Source organism: Zosterops lateralis (assembly GCF_965231275.1).
Source record: "Zosterops lateralis genome assembly, chromosome: 1".
NCBI classification, from domain to species: domain Eukaryota; kingdom Metazoa; phylum Chordata; class Aves; order Passeriformes; family Zosteropidae; genus Zosterops; species Zosterops lateralis.
Genome location: NC_139762.1, coordinates 32,269,245 through 32,290,143, shown reverse-complemented (window position 1 = coordinate 32,290,143; position 20,899 = coordinate 32,269,245). Strand labels below are relative to the sequence as shown.

At 35.5% G+C, this 20,899-nt stretch overlaps 1 protein-coding gene across 2 annotated transcripts in view; it reads right to left on the bottom strand.

Annotated features, from left to right (window-relative positions):
* ITGB8 (integrin subunit beta 8) overlaps window positions 1–20,899 on the bottom strand; it is a gene marked incomplete at its 5' end in the record, with an annotated part of 48,689 nt that overhangs the window by 16,451 nt on the left and 11,339 nt on the right. For both annotated transcript variants that reach the window (XM_083868166.1, XM_083868167.1), the window contains 7 exons: window positions 1,630–1,719; window positions 1,808–1,903; window positions 6,669–6,827; window positions 9,519–9,684; window positions 11,420–11,666; window positions 14,258–14,432; window positions 17,052–17,137. In XM_083868166.1, the coding sequence (XP_083724292.1) occupies window positions 1,630–1,719; window positions 1,808–1,903; window positions 6,669–6,827; window positions 9,519–9,684; window positions 11,420–11,666; window positions 14,258–14,432; window positions 17,052–17,137 (1,019 nt within the window). The remainder of the gene's footprint in view (window positions 1–1,629; window positions 1,720–1,807; window positions 1,904–6,668; window positions 6,828–9,518; window positions 9,685–11,419; window positions 11,667–14,257; window positions 14,433–17,051; window positions 17,138–20,899) is intronic.

Genomic DNA, 20,899 nt, shown 5'->3' with positions numbered 1-20,899 from the left:
TTTCTTAGCTAAGTAATTTTTTCTTTCTAGAATGCAACACATTCAATACCTGTTCACCACATGTTTATATATTAAAAAGTCCCTAAAACTATGATAAAAATCTCAAATTGTGAAACCCAATGAAGGTTAGGATGTGAAGAAAAATAGTGTCTAAAAAATGAAAATAAAGCAAAAGCAAACTGGGGGTGGCTGGACCAGGAAAGTCCCATTGAATCTTGCATTGAACTAAATAATTGTTTCATAAAATTTCATTTCCTCTCCTTGAATGTTTGCCCTGCACTGGGTAAGAACTGTGTTTCAATTTAGGATGGACAGTGTAAAGCTGTCATACAAAAGGACTACAATTTTCAAAATTTTATGCAAGAAACTCCCTGCAAACTTCCATATTCAAAATGAGATCTCTTGACTTCCTAAGAGGGAGTAAAATAGTAGTGAGAATTTCTCTGCAATTTGACTACCCCTAAACTCCTCTGCTTTTGAAAGTGTTTGCCTTTTTCCCAGTGTCTCCAATGTGGCAGGGAGAAAAATGCGTGTAAAAGCACTATATAGACTAGGAACAGACATGGGGGCTGGCTCTTCATTATAGCAAATTTGCTGTAAGTAAATTGCTTGATTCTGTCGTTAAGCAAGTAAAACAGATAATTTCAGCCTCCCAAATCCAATTAGTTAAAAAAAAAAAGTGATACCAGTGCATATCTAGCATATACTTTTGTGGCTGAGTTTTCACCTTTCTGAAACAGAATGTTTGTGTGTAACTGCATAACTTAACAGCATTCAACCATGCAACCCATCACATTCATTTAGATGCTGCTCTATGAGTTCCTTATGCTGTTGTACCTCAAATACCTATTTCTGGGCTTCATTTTCAAAGCTGTTTATATCCTCTTTCCTTTACTAACAACATGCCCATTTCACTTTCAAACTGCTATTCTGTGTCAATCACGGGTGGAAAATGACCTTATGCTATTTCCCATACTATTACTTTCTCTTTCCTAAGCTATTACTATTGAATTGATAACTCCAAGCAAGAGTTCATAAAGCCATTTCCATTGTTCTCTTCCAAATCCCTATCAAAACTCTTCTTCACTTCTTCAAAACTTCCATGCCTCAAACCCCCAAGTCATTACTCTGCTTTATACAGTGTAGATACTGCTTTTCACTATATCCACTGTTCTCAAACTACCTCCTTGTAACTTCCCATCTCTTATTTGTTTTATAAAAATTCTGCTGTAATACTCTCCAGATACTGCATTGGGTTTTTGCTCTGAATTTATATGGTGCCTAGACAGTGGTGTCTGGTCTGTAACTAAAGATCTGAGGTGCCAAAATTCAAATAAATAAACCATCTTTTGAAGTGACATAGCAACAGGTGCAGAGAATCAAACAGAATATTTAGAAGCTTCCCTAGAAATTAAAAACCAGTAGCTCTTGGCTTTGAGACCCTGACAGCCTGGGACTATGAGAGCTATCATAAGACAGTATCACCTATCCACCTGGATATCAGGAAAAGTAGGGAATGTATCCTTGTGGACTTTGGATGGAAGACAAGATCCTGGAAATTCCAACCTCAGGCTATGAAAGATGAAAAATGTACAAATATTACATACAGCATTGTCACTCTCATCATACCTGATAGGCTTCTACCACCAAATCATTGAGATTTGCTGCTTGTGATTCTATTTGTCTTGCAACAGTACCAGGCAAGAGAGGTAACAGATCCTATGAAAAAGACAACAATTTATGCACAGTTTTAAGTATAAATATTGTGCCTGCAAAATTGAAAAAAGAAATCAAGTTTCTAACCTACTTTATACCAATGAAACTGGCTTCCTTGAACGGCAAAAATAACATTGATGTTATTGTCAATCAATTTTTCAGAGAGCTGCCCAAGAGACGGATGCTCCTGCAAAATACAACAGGAAAGAGAAGATTGCAGATTAATAGGGAAAAATCTTATATTTCATATATAGCACATTATAGATTTCCAAAACAAATCCAATCTTAACTTTTAAATGTACAGATAATGCTAGACTGACATCAAAACCAGGATGGAGCCATCCAATAAACAATATAAACAATTAAAAAAAAAAAAAATCATCAGGGCATCAGCCAGGCTTAAGTGTTGCCAATTATGTAGATCTGCTGCACAGTGGGAGGAGTATCTCTACAGTACTATTATGTTGTTTTGAGTCTGATGCTTTAGAAATATGGACATGATGTGGTCCATGGTCCATGTAGAAGAACAGGGAATGATAGGTGGGTTCTTGTGCAAAAGTCAGGGAGAAAGTAAAACATGAAGCACTAAGATGAGATGCGCTTTTGGAAACAGCAAGGAGGGTAATTAAAAATGTTAGATTCTCAGGCATGTATTTTGGCATCAAATGCAGCCACTGGATCAGGTTCTGGCAATGTCAGTGTTCTGCACATATTCTACACTCTTAGACTTATGATTGACAGCTTTCTCCTCTTCGTGTTCAAGACCTACTTAAGGATTGATGACCCCAGTCCTCACCTTTATGACCTGCTACATTTTCTTAACCACACCTATGCCTGAAGAAGATGACAAGAGTTTCACAGCTTTCTCAGTAATGCATTGTTCTATTTGAGAGGACCCATGACAGCATGTCCTGTGCCAATGACCTGCTCCTTCTATACTTCTCACTGAGAGATCAGACATGGATTTGAGAACAAGAGCTGTGTTGCTATCTCTTCATCCAAGGTCTGGGGAAGATACACAAGGGTGTCTGTGTGGTCCCAATGGGCTTTGTACATCTGGGTTAGGTGAGATCTCTTCAGCTCCAGTACTTTAAACGGTATCTGAAAATCATCACTTATTAACCAGCCTTAAGTGAATAATTCTCAAGATGTAAATTCAACACCTAATAATTCATGACTAAAAAGAGAGAAGTGATTGGAGCCTTGGCCTGTGATTCCACTTAAAGAGATTTCATCTGGACACCTCCACTTATGTCAGGTACTTAAAACTTTATCTGCTATGTCTTTCTTTTCCTGGTATTTTTCACCATCTGCCCGATATTGTCTCTCTCTTGCACAAACACAGTCTGTTACCCTGAAAAATTCCTTTCTCCTCAGATTGTCCCTTTTTACTTGACCCTGCAAGTGAGCAACTCTCCTAGTGATAACTGAATAGCATGACAACTGAGACAAAGTTATGCAAGGGAGCAAAATCCCTTTTCCATCATATTTCACCATTATAAAGAGCCTTGTACAGAAAGCACAAAAGAATTCCTTGGTGCAGTTTGATATTAGCCAGAGTCCATGCCTCTCTCAACGTTTCAATGCTTTGGTAAAAGATTATATTCCTTAAAATAACTGACAAAAGGTAGATAACACAGTATTAAACAGGTCTTCTTGCAGCTCCAGCTGGAGAGAGTGGCCTCTAACACAGTGCTAAGCCCTCCTTCCTTCTCCATGGCACAGAGCACAGTGGTGGTGCCGCCATTGGGCTGCACAACCCTACAGGCCACGTGCAATTGGCTGCAGACCACAGACACACAAAGTGGACCCAGGACACAGTGAAGCCAGATGTTCTGCAAACACCTCCTGCACCATTAATGTGGGAATGACAGGGACAGCATCAAGGGATCATGAGATGGTGGCAAAATAAGTCAGTCTTCCTGCTTTGCACAGGATACTAGACCTGTCTGAATTCCAGCAGAGTGGCCCCTTAACGTCTCTGCAACTACTAGCTGAACTCTGGAATCAGAAGTATTAGAAATAGCTTTCCAAGCCTTCACTAAACAATAACTTACTCAGAGGGAGCTTACTGAAGTCAAGAGATGACACCCATAGACATGCAAGGGCTGCAGGGACAGGATCCCCAGACTATCTCTGCTCACAAGGAAGGCTGAACTTCCATGTACTTGTCATCAATAACTCTCTAGAATGTCCAGCTTCTTGCCTCTTTTTATTAGATTTGAGTTTAAAAAACCCCAAAGCCCAAGTCAACAAGAGGCCCACACTAACTTTTTAACTTTAAGCATGTGAAGAATGACATAAGGTACCAGTGGTCACTTATGGAGCCTCACTTTCCTTGCTGTGAAAACCTTGCCATCCTTTATGCATTTTTATCTTTTCTCTTCCCACTACTGCTCAAATAAATGTACTTTAATTTTAGATAATTTTTCTTGTTTCAATTACATCATTCATTTTATTATTTTACTACTGGGTTAAGCTGAGAAAATTACTAGTACGAATGTTAAATATTTCAGAAAGGGAGTTAACCAAGCACAGATTTAATTAAAAGAGACTAGATTTCTTTCCTGTCACACATTTTTTTGCTGACCTTTCTGTGACTGCCTAGCAAAAGGTAGAAAGAAACATGCAGAAAAATGTTTAGGTGGAAATGTTTAAGATGTAAAGGCTAAGCTTATTCAAATAAATAAAGCAAAGTCCTCTTAACTGTCACAAGTAAAAAATAAATATATGCCAAAATACAATCTTCTTGTGACTATCCACAGCTAAGAATCAAAGCAGGAAAACAAAGTGATTACAGAAATCTCTTTAATTTAGCACAGCCAGGCAAAATTGTACTAATATGAAAAACCCAAAAATGTTTCATATTATGTTTTCTAAAAGACTGACAGACTTTCAAGATATTTCATTTAAATATCAAATAGTCCTCCCAGCCCCCTGATTTCACTCATTCATTTGAAGTTTCATTATGGATATCTGTGAATAAAATAATCACATGTACCATGGATGAGAACAAAAAAGCAAGAAACCAGCTTGAAAAACACTTCTCTTACAAACACTATCGTGTTGTCATCAAATCTTCTCCAGAAAATGCAATTCCTACTACTAAGTGCATGCCTACTGTTAACGTGTGGGCATGCAAAAATTAGCCCATATTTTTTAAAAAAAGCGTTAGCAGCCAGAAAACACGTGGATCTAAATGTGCCCTCACAGATCTAAGTATCTTTCAAGGTAACTTAATTTGAGTGGTTAAAAAAACTTATTTCATAAAATACATCAATAGTAGTCATCATGGAAATTTCTTTTTCTATATGGGACTGTAAAATTATGATATTTCAAACCAGAACACAGAATATCAGTTAAAACACCTTTTTTTTTTTCAGTCAGCCAACAATCCATCATAGCTACTTAGAAAAATATTAATCAATTTTGTCTATATTTTCCATTGGTGAGTTTCTCCAGTTGCAAAAGGAATTAACTGCCAAAGTTGAACAACAAAAAAAATAGCTTTATTGTTTGTTTTTCTTTTTTTTTTTTTTTTGGAAACAGACAATACCTTTGAAAAGGTATTGTCTGTTTCAAAACAAAAAGATTTTTAGCTTTAGCAATTATTTAATAAGCACAGCAAACATTCTCTGAGTTATAGCACTCCAACTAGGAAAACTAAAAAGAAAGAAAGACAGAGAATGTTCTGCTTTGGGAAAGAAAAGTTTCAGGATTATTTGCTCTAAGTAGAATAAACTAAATAGACTGATTAGAATAGAAAAAAAAAATTAATTGTGACATCTGTGAGGAAATATCCAGGAGGTGACAGAGGAGTATTTGAATGTGAGAAAGTCAGATAATCAGAAATCTAAAAACCCTTCCTGTGAGCACACACTGATCTCCCTCCTCCGCTCAGCAAGGTCCCAAACACTCACCGCTTCCCAGAAAACTCCCGTATTTCACGATCACACAAGCGTCAGCAGCCTCTTCCTGCTGCCCCACCGTCCTTGTAAATAACAGTTGCCAGGATTACATTCAGATCTAACCTCACACAAGCCCTCACTGGAGTTCACTTGCACATTGCTGGCTCTGGTTGAACACAGGCTGTACACTTTAACTAAGGGCAGCTAGCACTGAGAACAAAACTTAACATGCTCCAATTGTGCTACAATTCATACTTCTACTTTCTGGGGAATACATCACAAGCAGTGATTCGTGTTTCTAAATAAACAATTTATATTTATTTAAGAAAATACTGAAAGCAGTTGAAACTTACAATCCTTAGGCAAAAATTCCCCTCTTCAGTCACTTACGACTACTTTATCTATTACTGAAGAAAATATTTTGAAAGCTTAAAAAATCTCTTAAAGGTGTCTTATTTTGCTACAGCAGATTTGATGCAACTTTTTGCAGAGGTGTGTATTAGCACACATTGACTTTCTACTGTGAAATCTGAGTATATTTAATGCTAGTCCATCCATTTGAGGTAGCCCATTGCTGTTGTATGCCCTCTGGTTTACTCTTACCAAGCCTTTTCAACCAATGCTCCTGTGCATCTTCTGACCATAAACCATAGTCACTACCTTTGTCATGTGAGCAGGACCGTACTATTCTTACCTATTACCAGCTTCTACTTATGCAAAATATCACACCACACACTTCTTATTTATATTTTATATAAATCTGAGTGATTCTTATGAGATGCTAGTAAAAACCTACACTGAAACCACAACATATCCTCCTTTGCTGTGCACTGTTTTTTTTTTGCAAGCTCCAAAATACTTTAGTTGACACAAAAAGAATGCCAATTTGCCAGGTGACCAATTCATCATTTCACAATTGCCTACCTGGAAAAATGCTATTCTAATAAATGAAATAAAGGCAATGCTTTGAGAGCAGTCTAAAAACCTCCTTTACACAGTTTTGCACTGCCTCTCTGAAGGCAAAATCTATGACATATACCTTACCATACTCGTAGCTTTGATGTACACATTATCTTTCAAGTGACAGTTTCCATCATGGGGAATTACAATTCCTGCTAATTTACTGTCAAGAGCCAGATGGGAGGTTTGATCTGTCATCACAAGAAGCAGTCGCTTTGCTTCTTTACGCCATCCAATATGGCTCTACAAAGAAAACAAAATTAGGCATAAGAAAGCACTAGCTACATATTTTCTAAAATAATCAACACCAAAATGAAAAATTAACATAAAGGATCACTTTCAGATATTACACTGCCTGGCAGCACTGCATTTAAACCAGACTATTTAAAGCATTTGGTGTGGAAATAGACATAATGTACTACATTTGAAAACTACCAATTTCTTTGCTTTTTTCCATTTATCATTTTCTTTGCTTTTTAAGGAATGATGTCCCACTGCACCAGTTATGCATTATATAGTGGGCTTGATAACAGCTGCCACATTGTGTGTGTCACTATTACCTACAAATACAAAGCACATAGTTTGTAAATTCCTCTGAGGCCCAAGGAAGCATTACAACCACTAAATATGAATTCATCCATATTGATACATGGCACTCTGTTCTATTTTTACTTTGATTTAATTACTTTATATTCTTGTCATTCTATAATTTCCTTTTCCTACACAATTTTTTGGAAAGTACATTAGTATGCAATCACAAATCAATAAACTGAAGTTTGAAGGTCTTCATGCAATTACAAATTAAATAATTCCTTATTATATAGCAAAATGCTACATTTATCCACCATTTTAAGGGATTGATAGCAAAATGGCAGCCTCAAGGGTGAATTGAGTGTCTTTTAGGAATTTGGTGATGTGGAAGATGCAGCAGAATAAGTTTATATCTAAATTGATTTAGATGCCAATTCGTATTTTCAAAACATTTATCTCCCTGATCATAATCAAATTTCTGAGGCACACAGGAAAGAAATCATATGATTTTTCATTATTCCCTCTCTTGCTTATTCCATCTTCTTTTTCACTGCTTCCATTTTATCTCCTTCCAATGACACAGAATCTCTACCATTCTCGTGTGAAACATGTACTGCAATACAGTCCATGTACTCAGCCATGCTCTGGGACTTACTCTCTGCCTTACTTTCTTCATGGAGAGGGATATAACTCCCTTCTCAGGCTCACTCTCTACTATCTCTGAATGGGGATTAAATATCTCAAGCCAGCAAGAATAACAAATTCAGATGGGTGTCATGTCTTTACCAACTGATACTTAAGTCATCAGTCTCCCTTAGACACTCCTAGACAGCATTCCTCTAAAGAACGAGTATTTTAAGTTTTACTTGTAAACAGGTTTTGGCTTAAATAATTCCAAATTCTCCTCCAGCACTGTAAAAACCTCTTCTTATAAGACTCATCATTTGACTTTGTCACCTTGGGACTTGTTTAGTTTTAGGTAATCCTGTGAGGAGCAGGGAGTTGGACTCAATGATCCTTATGGGCCCCTTCTGATTTGACATGTTCTGTGATTTTATGATTCCTACCTACATACATCACAGCAATCAAAATTTTTAAGTGGCTCCATGTCCTAACCTGCTACCTCTTGCAACTATGATGTATTGCTTAAAGCAAGATGGAGCAAGTTATAAAGGCAAAATGAGTGCACATTAGTATAATTTATAGTTCATGATGGTCATTATGAATCGCACATTTTTCCCATCCATTTCAGTGCACAATTCACTTAACAGGAAAGCCTCTACATTCTCATGAATGTTTCCATTCTATTATTCTTGGAAGCATATATTATTCTAGAACTCAAATGTCATAAGTGTGGAATGTGTCCAGTGAGAAACACTGAAATTTTAGGAATTTTTCCCAAGTTCTAGAATAATTTTTTGTTAGCGTTTCAATTACAGTGTTTATGAAGAGTGGTTTTTACATACCTGTTCATCAAAATTTGAAAATAAAATTGGACCAAACAATCCATTTTTAGCATAGTTGAGATTACTTTTGTCCTTGAGATATTGTAGAGCTCAGAAAAATAGTGTGAAGATGGACAAGATAAAACAATTGTCCTGACATCATTCTAACAGATGAGGAACACAGCAAGACTGTGATTTTGATGGGAGTTGAATAGAGAATTATCAAACCCAAGAAGCAGCCAAATTTCAAAGTTTGTATTGCATTAATATGCATAAGAAAAACACCAACCAAAACAGCTCTCTAGAGCAAAACAAACTCTATCTAATATGCTTATAGCTTGAGACTTATTGATGCAGATGTTTTCCATCCTTTTCTGAATGGGAAAGACTGTGATGAGATTTTATCAATATACCAAAGTTAATTTTTAGTTGATTTGTACTGTTTTAAAATTTGAAATCTTTAAAAGCTGAGAACATAGAATTTCTTCTGTTTTCCTTACATACACAAGCAGATACATAAAACTTTTAATTCAATTTTCAATTTCTTCAGAAGAAATGTCAAATGGTATGTCTTAACTGAGGAACACAGGAAGCGCTTTAATGATTTTTGAAACTAATTATGTAATTGACTGAAATTATTACATGTGTCTGTTCAAACAAGAAGCAGTTGCTCATCATCCATCCTATGCTGCTTAGGCTAGCTAAAGCCAGAAATTGAAGATCCATAATCAATATTGAAAGATGTTCCTTCATGCTCTCCTTTTTTCAATTTCATTTGGTAATGTATAGTTAAAGAGGAAATAACAAAAAATGAGGAAAAAAGTCTTAGTATTATCAGGCATAGCACTGGCATTTTGAATTTAGGAACATTGACCACCAATGTACTTATAAATACACACATATATATAGTGCCTGAATTACTATTTTTTACTCTTTTGTAAATAAGCTCCTTCCTTACCTGGCACACAGCTGCTTGGAGCATCGCATCAAAACCCCCTTCAGGTGTATCAATATTCCCAGAAATTTTTTGTTTATTCACTGCATTTCTAAATTCTGCTATATTGTCAGTCAAGGATAGCACGTGAATATAACCATGAGGAGGCATACAATCTAAATTGTAATCACTGCACAAAAACAAAACAAATCAAAAGCCTTATTTTTTCTTTGAAGGAGATGAAAATATTGCATCCCCATTAACCCATAAAATCCTGATACTAATGAAGATGTACGTAGCACAGAATAAGAAACATTTACAGAAAAAAAGAGCAATGCCATGTGAAATTAAGTTCAGTGGGAAGTAGTTATAATTAACTACAAAAAATGTATATTATCTTGTATTTTATGGAATTGTGTATATAATAACTTAATATATTAACAATGTATGTAGTGTTTCATAAAGAACAAAAATGCAACAAGAGGGATGGTATGATCACAGGGAGTGCATAAACCTTTTGGAATATCTACAGCATGGTACAGCTTTGCTTTTCATTATCCTGAGAAAGAACTATCACACTGAAACAGTAAAATCTTTTAATAGGTTGCTACGCAGGCTACTGGATCAAACTATAACAAAATCCAAGTTCCTATATCCACTAGTGTTACATAAACATACATAAAATAATATTGATATTAACTAATTACCTCATCAAAGAGATGAGAAAATCCATTTTCACTAATATCATGGCAAATGATACTTTCTCAAACTATGCATAAGGGAGAAAGTCTGATTTTTGTGGTAGGTAAGCTAGTGAAACAGCACTTATACAGGTCATTGATCTGGGACCCATTCACAGCTGTGATTCATGGCACAAGTTGAAGCACCCATCTATTTCAGAGATGCTGAGCAAGTTTCAACTCTCTGAATTTCTACTGCATCCAGACTGTAACCTGCCCTCCTCTAAATCAAGGTACAGTCAAAGAAGAGAAACTGGCATTGAAAGGATTAATATCTCTGCAGATGTCTTCTCTTAGGCAAAATGCATCATGACCTAGAAATGCCAATCAATACCCACTCACTATATATAGATGGTCTAGATGAATGCTTTATCCATAAATAGTCATATCTCTAGAATGAATTCCACTACTAGGAACCAATCCAAAACCCACTGATATCACAAAAGGTACTTAGGGACTTCACAGAACTTGGGATCATATCTTCTCAGGAAAGGCAAGCAAGAAGGTATGACAAATTAATATTTGCTTTTCTAACTACTGTCATTTATACAGCTCTGAATTTGTTGTGAATATTCTTGTTCTCCAGGGGGTTTTGGAAGTGATCCCTCCTTTATGCGAGTTGAACCCAAGATATAAAAGGTATGGCATGAAAAAAGAAATGCAGGCCAGAACATCTTTTCTATTTACAAGAGGAGTTCCTTCACATTAGAACTGTAGATCAGAGGATTGCTTATGTTCATTAAATGAGCTGAAAGAAACTACATCATGTTGACAAAGTAGAATTTTCAGGAAAGAGTTAATGAATACATGACCATACACTAGAAAGTACATAGGTCAGAAAGTAAAAACTTTGTGATGAATCTAGGTAACATATCCAAAATAACCAAAACCACAACAGTTGACTTTAAACATATCCAAATATTCCAAAGCAGCATGGGTTTTGGCTTGCTTTGCTAGAGAAAATACAGCACATTTTTTCTGATACAGAAACAGTTTTTCTGAAATCACTCACCACAAGCAATCATTGTAAAACAATTTTCAGCATTTCCTTAGGAAATTTGTCAACCATGGTAAAAGGAAACAAAGATAAATTCTGAAGAATTCAAAAAATATATCTGTATAATGCATATTTCTGTCATTAAATACATATTTCAGTGCTACAATAAATGTAAAAAGACTACATACCTGCACTGGTTATGGATTCTACCTGGATGAATGCTAATATAGGGTGACACAGTTTTATCCACATAGGATCCAAATCCAAGTCGAAAATCAAGAGAAATATTCTCCATCTTTTTAGATAAAGCAAATCCAACGGAATTTAACTTTTCTATATTGTTGTGCATAGAGGCTGAGACATCAACTAAATAGTAAAGGTCCACAGGGTATTTCTCTAAAGGACGAACTTTTAACATAAAGTTTGCTTCACTTCCTGATTAAAAAAAGAAACAAACACATTTATTTACTATTTTTGAATGGACATGCTTAAATACATTTATTTTTGTAGCAACCTCAGGACAAACTTGTTTGTGTCAGCAAAGAGAAAAAAACAAACAAACAAGAAAAATCTCCCAAGAGTAAATGAAACCTTGAAGAAGCATTCAAAAATAAGCCATAAAGGGTTGTTTTGTAGAACATCTTGGTTTTTTTTTTTTTTTGCAAGAGCACTGTGCAATTTATTGGAAAAATCTGACTTCTCCCCATTTTGTTTTAAATTCATGGTTATGCAATCCTTTTGGCATTATAACAAAAAGCAGTTGTGGCTCACAAAGGACACAGATCTGCATACAAATTGGGGTCAGTCACTTCAAGGTTGTCACTTCAAAGTATGTAAATGCATCCTGCAAATAGTTTGTCATATGACACAATCTAAAACTACATACACACCACAAGGACAGCACAGCCTGAAAAACTCATGTAGATAATGATACAAGTTTATCCCAAACTGCTTCCAAAAATTTGATGAGAAAACTCCATAGGATCAAAATATATCTTTTTTTAAAAAGGCTTTAATATTTTTAAAAAAATAAAATCCATTTTCTGCCATATACAAAACAGAACTCTTTTTTCTGGATGATAGGTGTCTAGGTCTCCTTCCTGCAGAACCACAACATAGCAACATAGTCTCATATGTAATAAAAACATGAATGCTTTGGAAGCTGCTAAAACTAGCCCTCACATTTTTGGTAGTCTAATATTCGGTAACATCAGCAAAACAAGTGAAGTGATTTGTATGGGCAGAGTGGGTACAGTAATGCACGGTTTCAAATAAACCATCATTTTATGTCACCCAAACTGTGAGCTCACAGCAGAAATCAATTTAGGATCTTCATGTGATGAGTGGAGAATCTAATCCAGTATTGTGCAACAAAGATACAACAAAGGACAGGAGGAAGGAAGTTGTTACAGAAGAATGATACAGGTTTTCAACAAAAACTATCAAAAGGTATATCCGAAACAGAGATCTGACTCAGAAAAGTTAAATATGCGAAGTACTTTCTTCCAATGGTCTTTGAACATAATCCATCTGAGAATGTTAGGATTTGTCTGTATTAGGTCTTGCATGAGGAAAACAATTTCAGTGTGCTGTAATTTATGTTTCCTCTTTGCCAATGTAAATTGAATTACTTTTTGTAAACGACCCTTGCACGTCTCCAGTTTGCATATAGTGAGATACTGAGTGCAGCTTTTATTTTTTCCCACATAAATCCTAAATGACGAGTATATATAAACAGTGACAAAACCTCCCAGTATCAAAACAAAAGCATCTTTGTCTGCATGATTATACCGTATCAAATGTCTGTTTTGAGGAAAAACTATAGTGGTATATCTGTGTGTTTCCCTGAGGCAGAATATATGGGCAAGATATCTATATATAAAAAACTTCTCTTCTGGAGTCCTTGAAATTTCATTCTTCTGCCTCCCTGATGCAAAAACTTCTGCAAAGCATAAGGAACTCCAAACTTAATTTCATTATTTACTGGAAAAAAGGTTAAGGAAGACAGATTTTAGAAAGCCAACTTTTTTTCCTATGAATCCAGTATGCCTTTGGAAATAAATGTGATTACAAACAGAGCTTAGAGGTAGCTCAGTTCCTGAAATCATTTCTCAGTACAAAGCAAAGTATCAGTCACTTTGGAAGGAGAGTGAGGAAAGGAGAAGTGCTAATGTTACCTTGACTGTTTTATTATTACAGAGTGAAAAACAGCTCCTTTGTGCTTTACTCATGCAAATCCTTGCTTTTTCCCTTGTGATTGACAGAAGATTATAATTTGTACAGTGAAGGTCAGCAAAATACTCCTAAATACTTGATGTTTTCCTGACAAAGATTGATCCCTCTCACATATGTCTTTCTCCACTTATTCTTTGTAAAAGAAAGAAATCAATTAAATTTTATTGAGTGAAAGATAACCCTGCATTCCTTTATATCACCTTCACTTCTGCTGTTGGCTACAGCTTTTTTAGAGACAGAGAATGAACACTGATTTAACTACACTTGAGCTGAGGGCAAATGGAGATATACTAGTTATAAAAATTCAGGCAGTGAACAACTAAGTCTTCTTGAGGAATTCAGCCTTTTCTTATATAATGGTTTTGGTATTTTTCTAGTTGTCTAGCAATGCACTTGAAAGGAAGGAATAATCAAAAAGTTTATGAAATTATGAATTTAGGAATTCTATTTACTTTCAGAAGGAACAGTTTATACATATGTAAGGCAAAACTGTTAGTGTAAGTGGCTAAAGAATCAAGAAATCACATAAGAAAACAGGAAAGACTACCTAAAACTCCCTTTCCACTTATTACTTGCATTTTTCTGACTTCAGCTGTATTTCACAGAAACAATTCTTGGTGAAGATGATACTTGAATATGGGAGCAACACTATCACAGTTCTATAACACAATGCTATAGCATCATTCTTCCAAATAATTATTTCAGATGCCTCTTCACAAAATATCTGTACTTAGAAGTATTGGGATTTTTTAAAATTTATTATAACATCAATGTGTTAGAGATGACTCAACCTGGATGCAGCTGGACTGAAATTTCTCCTGGTGTCACTTGTGTATTTGTTTCATGGTCACTAGGAATTGTGACATGAACCGTGGGGTTTTCAACCAAGTCTGATTGGCAGCCTTTTTTCATTAAGTTGAAAACAGTGTCACAGCGTCCCTTCTGTGTTGTGCCAGCCATGAAATCCTGTTTAATAAGAAACAAAAAGTACGAAACAATGTGAGCTGAAAAAAACCCTGTACTACCTTCAAAGGAGGAAGAAAGCCAAAATAATAATCTTTGAAACAATAAAATATGCTACTAAAATTGCATAAATTATAGAACAAGTTCATGAAGCCATATGTTTTTAATAATGGCAATGATGCAATCTCGAATTAGAAGTTAAATCTAATTGCCACATTTATCCTTCTCTACACAGAAAAAAAAATTAACAAGAAATAGGATCTTGCACAATCAGAACAAGCCGACTTTGGAGAAAAAGGAAATGACACAGTATGTCGCAAAAAAAAAAGTTCTGTGCCATGCTATGAGCTTGTTTTAGCAAGAAAGTGTCATTCCCTCAACATCAAAATAGTTTAGTTTTCAGAAGAATCCATTGGTAACTTTACTTAGGGCTGATATTTAGTAGGAACACCAGAGGTCAGCTCTAGATTTAGCCAACCTGACTTTGTCTATCCCGCTACACAAAATCCAAAGACCTGCTGAACTACATAATTTCAATTCCCGGAAAGAGGAAACCATGTATTATTACAGGAGTGGACAGTTTAAGATGCCACCAACATAAAAAAGCCTTTGTAGCACAAAAAAGTGCTACACAGAATACAGAAAAGTGATTAATAGAAGGATGATGTCAGAATAAGCCCATCCTTTGCTGCATTTAAAGAGAAAAGTTGTCAAAAAATTGTGCCAAAATGATCCAACACAAAATTCCTTCCTGACCACTAATCTGATGATTAATATAATTCTGAACATGCAGGGAAAAAAAAAAAAAAAAGAAAAAAAAGGAAAAAAAGGACAAGATCTTTTGTAGTCTGAGTCAAAGCTGGAGACCAACCAAAGGACAATCTCTGATCTTTCACATGCAAATAGGGAAAATAAGCAAACTAAAATACAGTCAACTGTGTATTAGATAACAATAGTCATCCAGACCCCATAAAGACTAGAGAAAGCCCCTGAAGAATGAAATATGAAAGTCTTGTATCTTGGTTTTCATATTCCAGCTTATTTTTGAAGTCTACCTCTGATATATTTTTTCTATAACCTTATTAAAAAAACAGAGACTACTTTTTGAGTTTCTGCTATTTATATACTCCTTTTAGTGTATACTTTTCAAAAAGCTAGATTGTTAAATGTGTAAAGATTTTAGCTACTTTCATTACCAGTAATGACTAGTAGATTTGTAGTATTTTCTGAGGTTCGCTGTGTGTGGGTATAAATTCAAAGCATCTCAAGAGTTCCTCAGGGATGATTATCTTATTAAAAATATTGTTCTCATGAAGCAGGCAGGCTAAGCTGCACTGCAATATTTCCATCTGCAATAATATGGGTTTTGCTGTTCCATAACGATCAATGATATGGGGGTGAACCAGCGAATTAAGAGGATTTAACAAAGCCCTGGTGTCCATGAACAGCTCTCAGGATTCACCCAAGAAGTGAAGCAAGACAAGCAGAGCAGAAGGGAAACTGGCTGAGTCCTTGTGCCTACTTAGAAAGGGACCAAATGCAACTCCATAGCACTGAAAAATTAGCAAATACTGTCCTGTGATAAATGCAGGTAGAGGAGGATAAAGCTTTGCCCTTTGTAAGACAGGACACGGGGCCAGAATAATGAACTCCTCTATTGTGGAGGAGTAATCCATTGTGCCATCTGCATGTGCTAAGCTTCCTCTGGAAAAACAAGCCCTGCATGCCTCTACCTATCCTTGCATTACTTAGCTTTGTACCTTTGGCAGACTAAGTTAATGTTTCCAAGACATAATATCTCAGATATTGCCAGTGCCTTATACTCCTTATCTCTGCCAGACACACCCCAGGAACTTATGTACCTTCTCTGCTAACTTGAAAGATACTACTGGTAGTTTCCACGTGAGCTTAAAGAGCATACAAGCTTGTGATTGTCAGTGATATTCTTAAAAAGCTTGCTCTTTCGAAGTGATCACTCAAAATCATGCTATCAACAGCGTTATTCTTCTGTCAAACAAAACCAGAAAATCCCATATTCTTAGAGTTTGCAAAGTAACAATAATTTCAGAATAAATCTTGCTACCTAAGATCTATCTTCTGTGCTAAGTCTCAGAACTGAGAGTTTCAAGTGTCAAAATGAGAAAAGCATCATTTTTTCCATTTGTGACAGGATCACAATATAAGGTGAAGTTGAAGTCAACTCCACTGTTAATACAACCTTTTGCTAAATGCAGTAGACATATATGTATAGACTTGTTTTCATAGATGATGAGGACTTTATAATATAAAGTACTGATAAGTAATTTTGCTTTGGAAGCCAAAAACTGTTAAACTCTCAAAGCTACTGTAAGTCTGCCAAAGCTGTCTACAAAGTTGATGGAATGCATTTAAAAGGTCTCACTTTATTTAAAATTACTGCAATTTTCCAAATAAAAGATTGCATTTTCTCCTTTGGAAACAAAATATATTTCACATGATTTCTCAGGTTCTATCTCTAGGGATCATTCAAAGATTTTCTTGCTATTTCTCACTATAATTTTCTCAGTTTAAAAGTCTTTATCTTTATAAAGATCAGAAGCAGCTAAAATATAAAGTCAAATATAATTAAGCAAAATGCCATACCTCTTGAGCACACCATCCACACTCTGGACCCAAAGCAAGACACTTTGTGCATGTTACTGCATTTGAAGTGGCACATCTGTTTTCCGCTGCAATGAAATACAAACCCAAACATTTAGGATTTATGGGGATATGTGGAACTGTAAAATACCTAATTTTAAACCAAGATTTCAAAAATTACTTCTCCAGATTAAGAGTGATGACAATCTATTAAAACAGAAGTAAATCAGAACAAAGGCACTGTGGTGAGAGAATACAATTTTGTTTTATTTACAGTCTAGAACTATATGCACAGATTAAACAAACTCCATTGACAATTTACAAGGTCAAATTTTTAAGATCCTGATTTAGAATAATTTTGAAGTGCAAGTTTATCTTTGGCATGTATCTTGCTGATTTACTGCCTAACAGAAAAAAATTACTAGGTAGCTTATCTTTTCACAGACATTTTCCCTTTAAGTCATTTACACTTGAGTAATTTACACATTATTCACTCCTCATGAAATCCAAAGTATTTTTTCACCTTCTATAAATATTCCCCCTCTGCATATCAATTTTTACAATGAATAGTTTCCCAGAAGAGGAAGATTTTCTTTCCAGAAGCAAATAGAAATGTATCCAACACTACATGTGTCACAGATTGAAGACACATCCTTCTGTACCAACAACTGCAAAAATTGTGCCTACTTACATACAGATCTACCAGCAAAGTCCTTTATATCCTTTTCACATCTTTGTTTCATAGATCATTGCTTAAGTTACTACTCTTTCCTATGAAACTTTGGCAGTTGGTATTGAGAAGAAGAGTCTTTTCAAGGGACTTGGTCAGCTCAGCTTCAATGCCAGCATCAGTGTATCCTTTCAGCATGCTGAGCACAGGTCTCTTGCACACCAATGCACCTCTAAACAAGACAGAAGTCACCTGCTAAGAGTTATATGGAGGGCACAAAATGCACAGCTGGGTAGTAGTGTTCTTTAACAACACCCATTTGTGGCATGTTCAGCATGCCATATTAGAAAATATACAGAGAATAAAACAAGTTTAATTTATGCATACAACAAAAGGATTCATATGTTAATTGGTCCATTGTGATAGCCTGCATCATCATACCAAAACAGTCTGATGACAGGTTTGGTTTTCATCCAAAGTTTAGGCTACATGCACTGTCTTTCAGATTATTTCTTTACAAGCTGCAACAATAATGCAAACCATCTCGCTTTTTAGGTAATGAGACAAACTTTTCACAGTGAACAGCTGTATTAGGAAAATATGTACTAAAAAACCTTTTTTAAATACTTATTTTGCTGGCTTCAGCTATGGATTCTAAGATGAGATCCTGTATCATATAAACAGCTACTTTTCAACAGGTCACTTAGAATGATGGCTGATGCAAGGCACTAACAACAGTTTGCACATTATTAGCATCAACAACACACATACCATTATCTGTATTAACAAGCCGAGTGCACCACACTTGCAGCATTATACTGATAATGTGTAGGTTAGTGGCAATTTAAATAATTTCAAAGGTCAGATGTATACTTCTACTTCATATCAACTGCTTCTGACAAGTTTTGCCATGAAAGCAATGTGAGATAAATAAGCATAAATGAAAAGGAGAGCCGACATGATATAATATGATATAAACAGTACGTTGAAAAGCAGCCCAAGAAGGTGCTGGAATGCAGGGAAAACTGATTAAAGGGTGGGAGAGGTTGGTAGGAATAAACAGAGGAGGAGTTGCAAAGGTGAGAGAAAAGAACAAGACAAAAACCAAAAGGTTTTTGTTTGGTCTTTTTTTATTATAAAAACAAACAGCAAGTTTTACTTGGATGTGAAATGAGAACAAGCTCATTCAGCACTGACACAATAAAACTTTTTTTCATTTATAAGAAGATAGCAACCGCACTTTATGTTCTGCAGACTGAAAGAGCAGACCTAGAGGCCATAGAAAATGTTAAGATATACTGCAGGAGAGGGAAAAAAGTATGAAGATTTTGGGTAGGTACTGACATGCAGAGGGTTGTAGACCTTGCCACATATCCCTTTCTAGACAGTATTCATAAAGTGCAAAGACTCAGAATGAAAAGTTGTTGAAGGAGTAAAAATAAAAGGAATGTAATTGTTCTTGGCACACAAACATCCCTCCCATCTTCAACTGGATATCAAAGAGAGCAGAGATGAAAGGCATCACAAGAAAAAGAGTGATAGATTCAGTAAAAGTGTTAAAGAACGAGGAAAAGTATAAATTGCTGATCTGCAGCATAATAGGTTTTAAGACCACCACGGAGCAAAATAGGGAGAAAATCACATGAACTTTGAAGTGACCCATTCAAGTTAATATCCATTGTAAGAGACAGAGCTGTTCTGATAAGAATAAATAGCTGACATGAAAAAAAGGAGAAACCTGTGTTTCTAGCTATTCAGATAAGGAATAAGGAAGATTAATTCCTTGTCATTGCAATCAGTAAAGCAAATAACCCAAATAATAAGTATGGACTAATTAATTTCTTGCCATAATATCTGAGATTCTTTTCTTAAGACATATAATCCTATCTGCAAAACACATACTTTAATTTAAATCCCATTGACCACATAACAAAATATTAACACCTTTTTTAATATGAAAAAATTGCTAAAAACCCAACAATATGTCTCTATGTGCCATTTTCCAGAGGCATTGGAAAACTTACTGAAAAATAACTGTCCCAATTTTATTTTCCTGTATGGTTAGTTTATTGAATCTGTTGAAACTTGATTTAGTTTATTAATACAGCCTGTCTAGTAAAATATAGGGGAGGGGGGGTCTGTGTGCCTTTGCAGACTGCTAAGATAGGAAAAAAAAAATCTTAAAATCCAGTTTCAGTGTGATCACAACACATAAAACACTTTAAGAAATGAGATGGACAGTACTGCTGGATGCAGATCTCTTTGCTGATAACTCTCTAGTCTCTCCAGTCTCAAGAGCTCCATTCTAACAACATGAAGTCACAGGTTGGCAATTGACAAGCTTGGTGCCATTGGAGCAAAAGTCTTAAATTTTTTGGTTTTTATAAAGAGAAACTGTAAAAAGTTGAATTAATCTCTTTATTTATTATTCTGTCTACATCACTACGCTGGTTCCCAAGTACATAGTCCATTACAGCAGTAATATTTATGGACATGCTTTCATTCATCAAATATTTATTATTTAGTTGTAAGCCTACTCTAAAACCATAACTGTTTAAGTATAAACTTTTCAGTTGCTTTAAAAAAATCATGGTAAAGCAAGAAATATTTTTTATGAGTTGACTTAAAAAAGAATTGAGATTTTTCCTGCCACTTCACCAAAAACAGAGTCCAGACAAGACTGAGTTACTGTTCAGCCAAAGCTAAGGGCTAGTTTCTACTGGCTTCGTTTGAACTGATGTATGCCAAAAGGTATTTTTGACAAGGGCCAAATTCTGTGCTGGGAACTGCAAAGGCATATGCATATAATAAAAAGTGCATCAGGTTAAACTACGCTTTTCCAGCCTACTCCACAAAATTACAACCATGTTCCAACAACTGCAGCTATTTACAGTGATCGCAGGTGTGGCAAGCCCAAACTCTCTAGAACAAGGGGAATCAAGGCAAGACAAACATCATACATGTTATAATTATATCCTGCCTCCTTATTATGAAAGTAACCTGATCACAATCAGGTACTTATTTAAGAGATGAAATAGCAATAAAGCACTCTGGCATCTCAGAGGGGATGTTAAACAGGTTTTCAAACAGACAGCACTTTGTTCAAGCACAGCCAAGAATTCGGATTTGTATCAGCTTCACAGTTGGTACATGCTTCTGCTGGTTTTGGAGGGTGTATGAC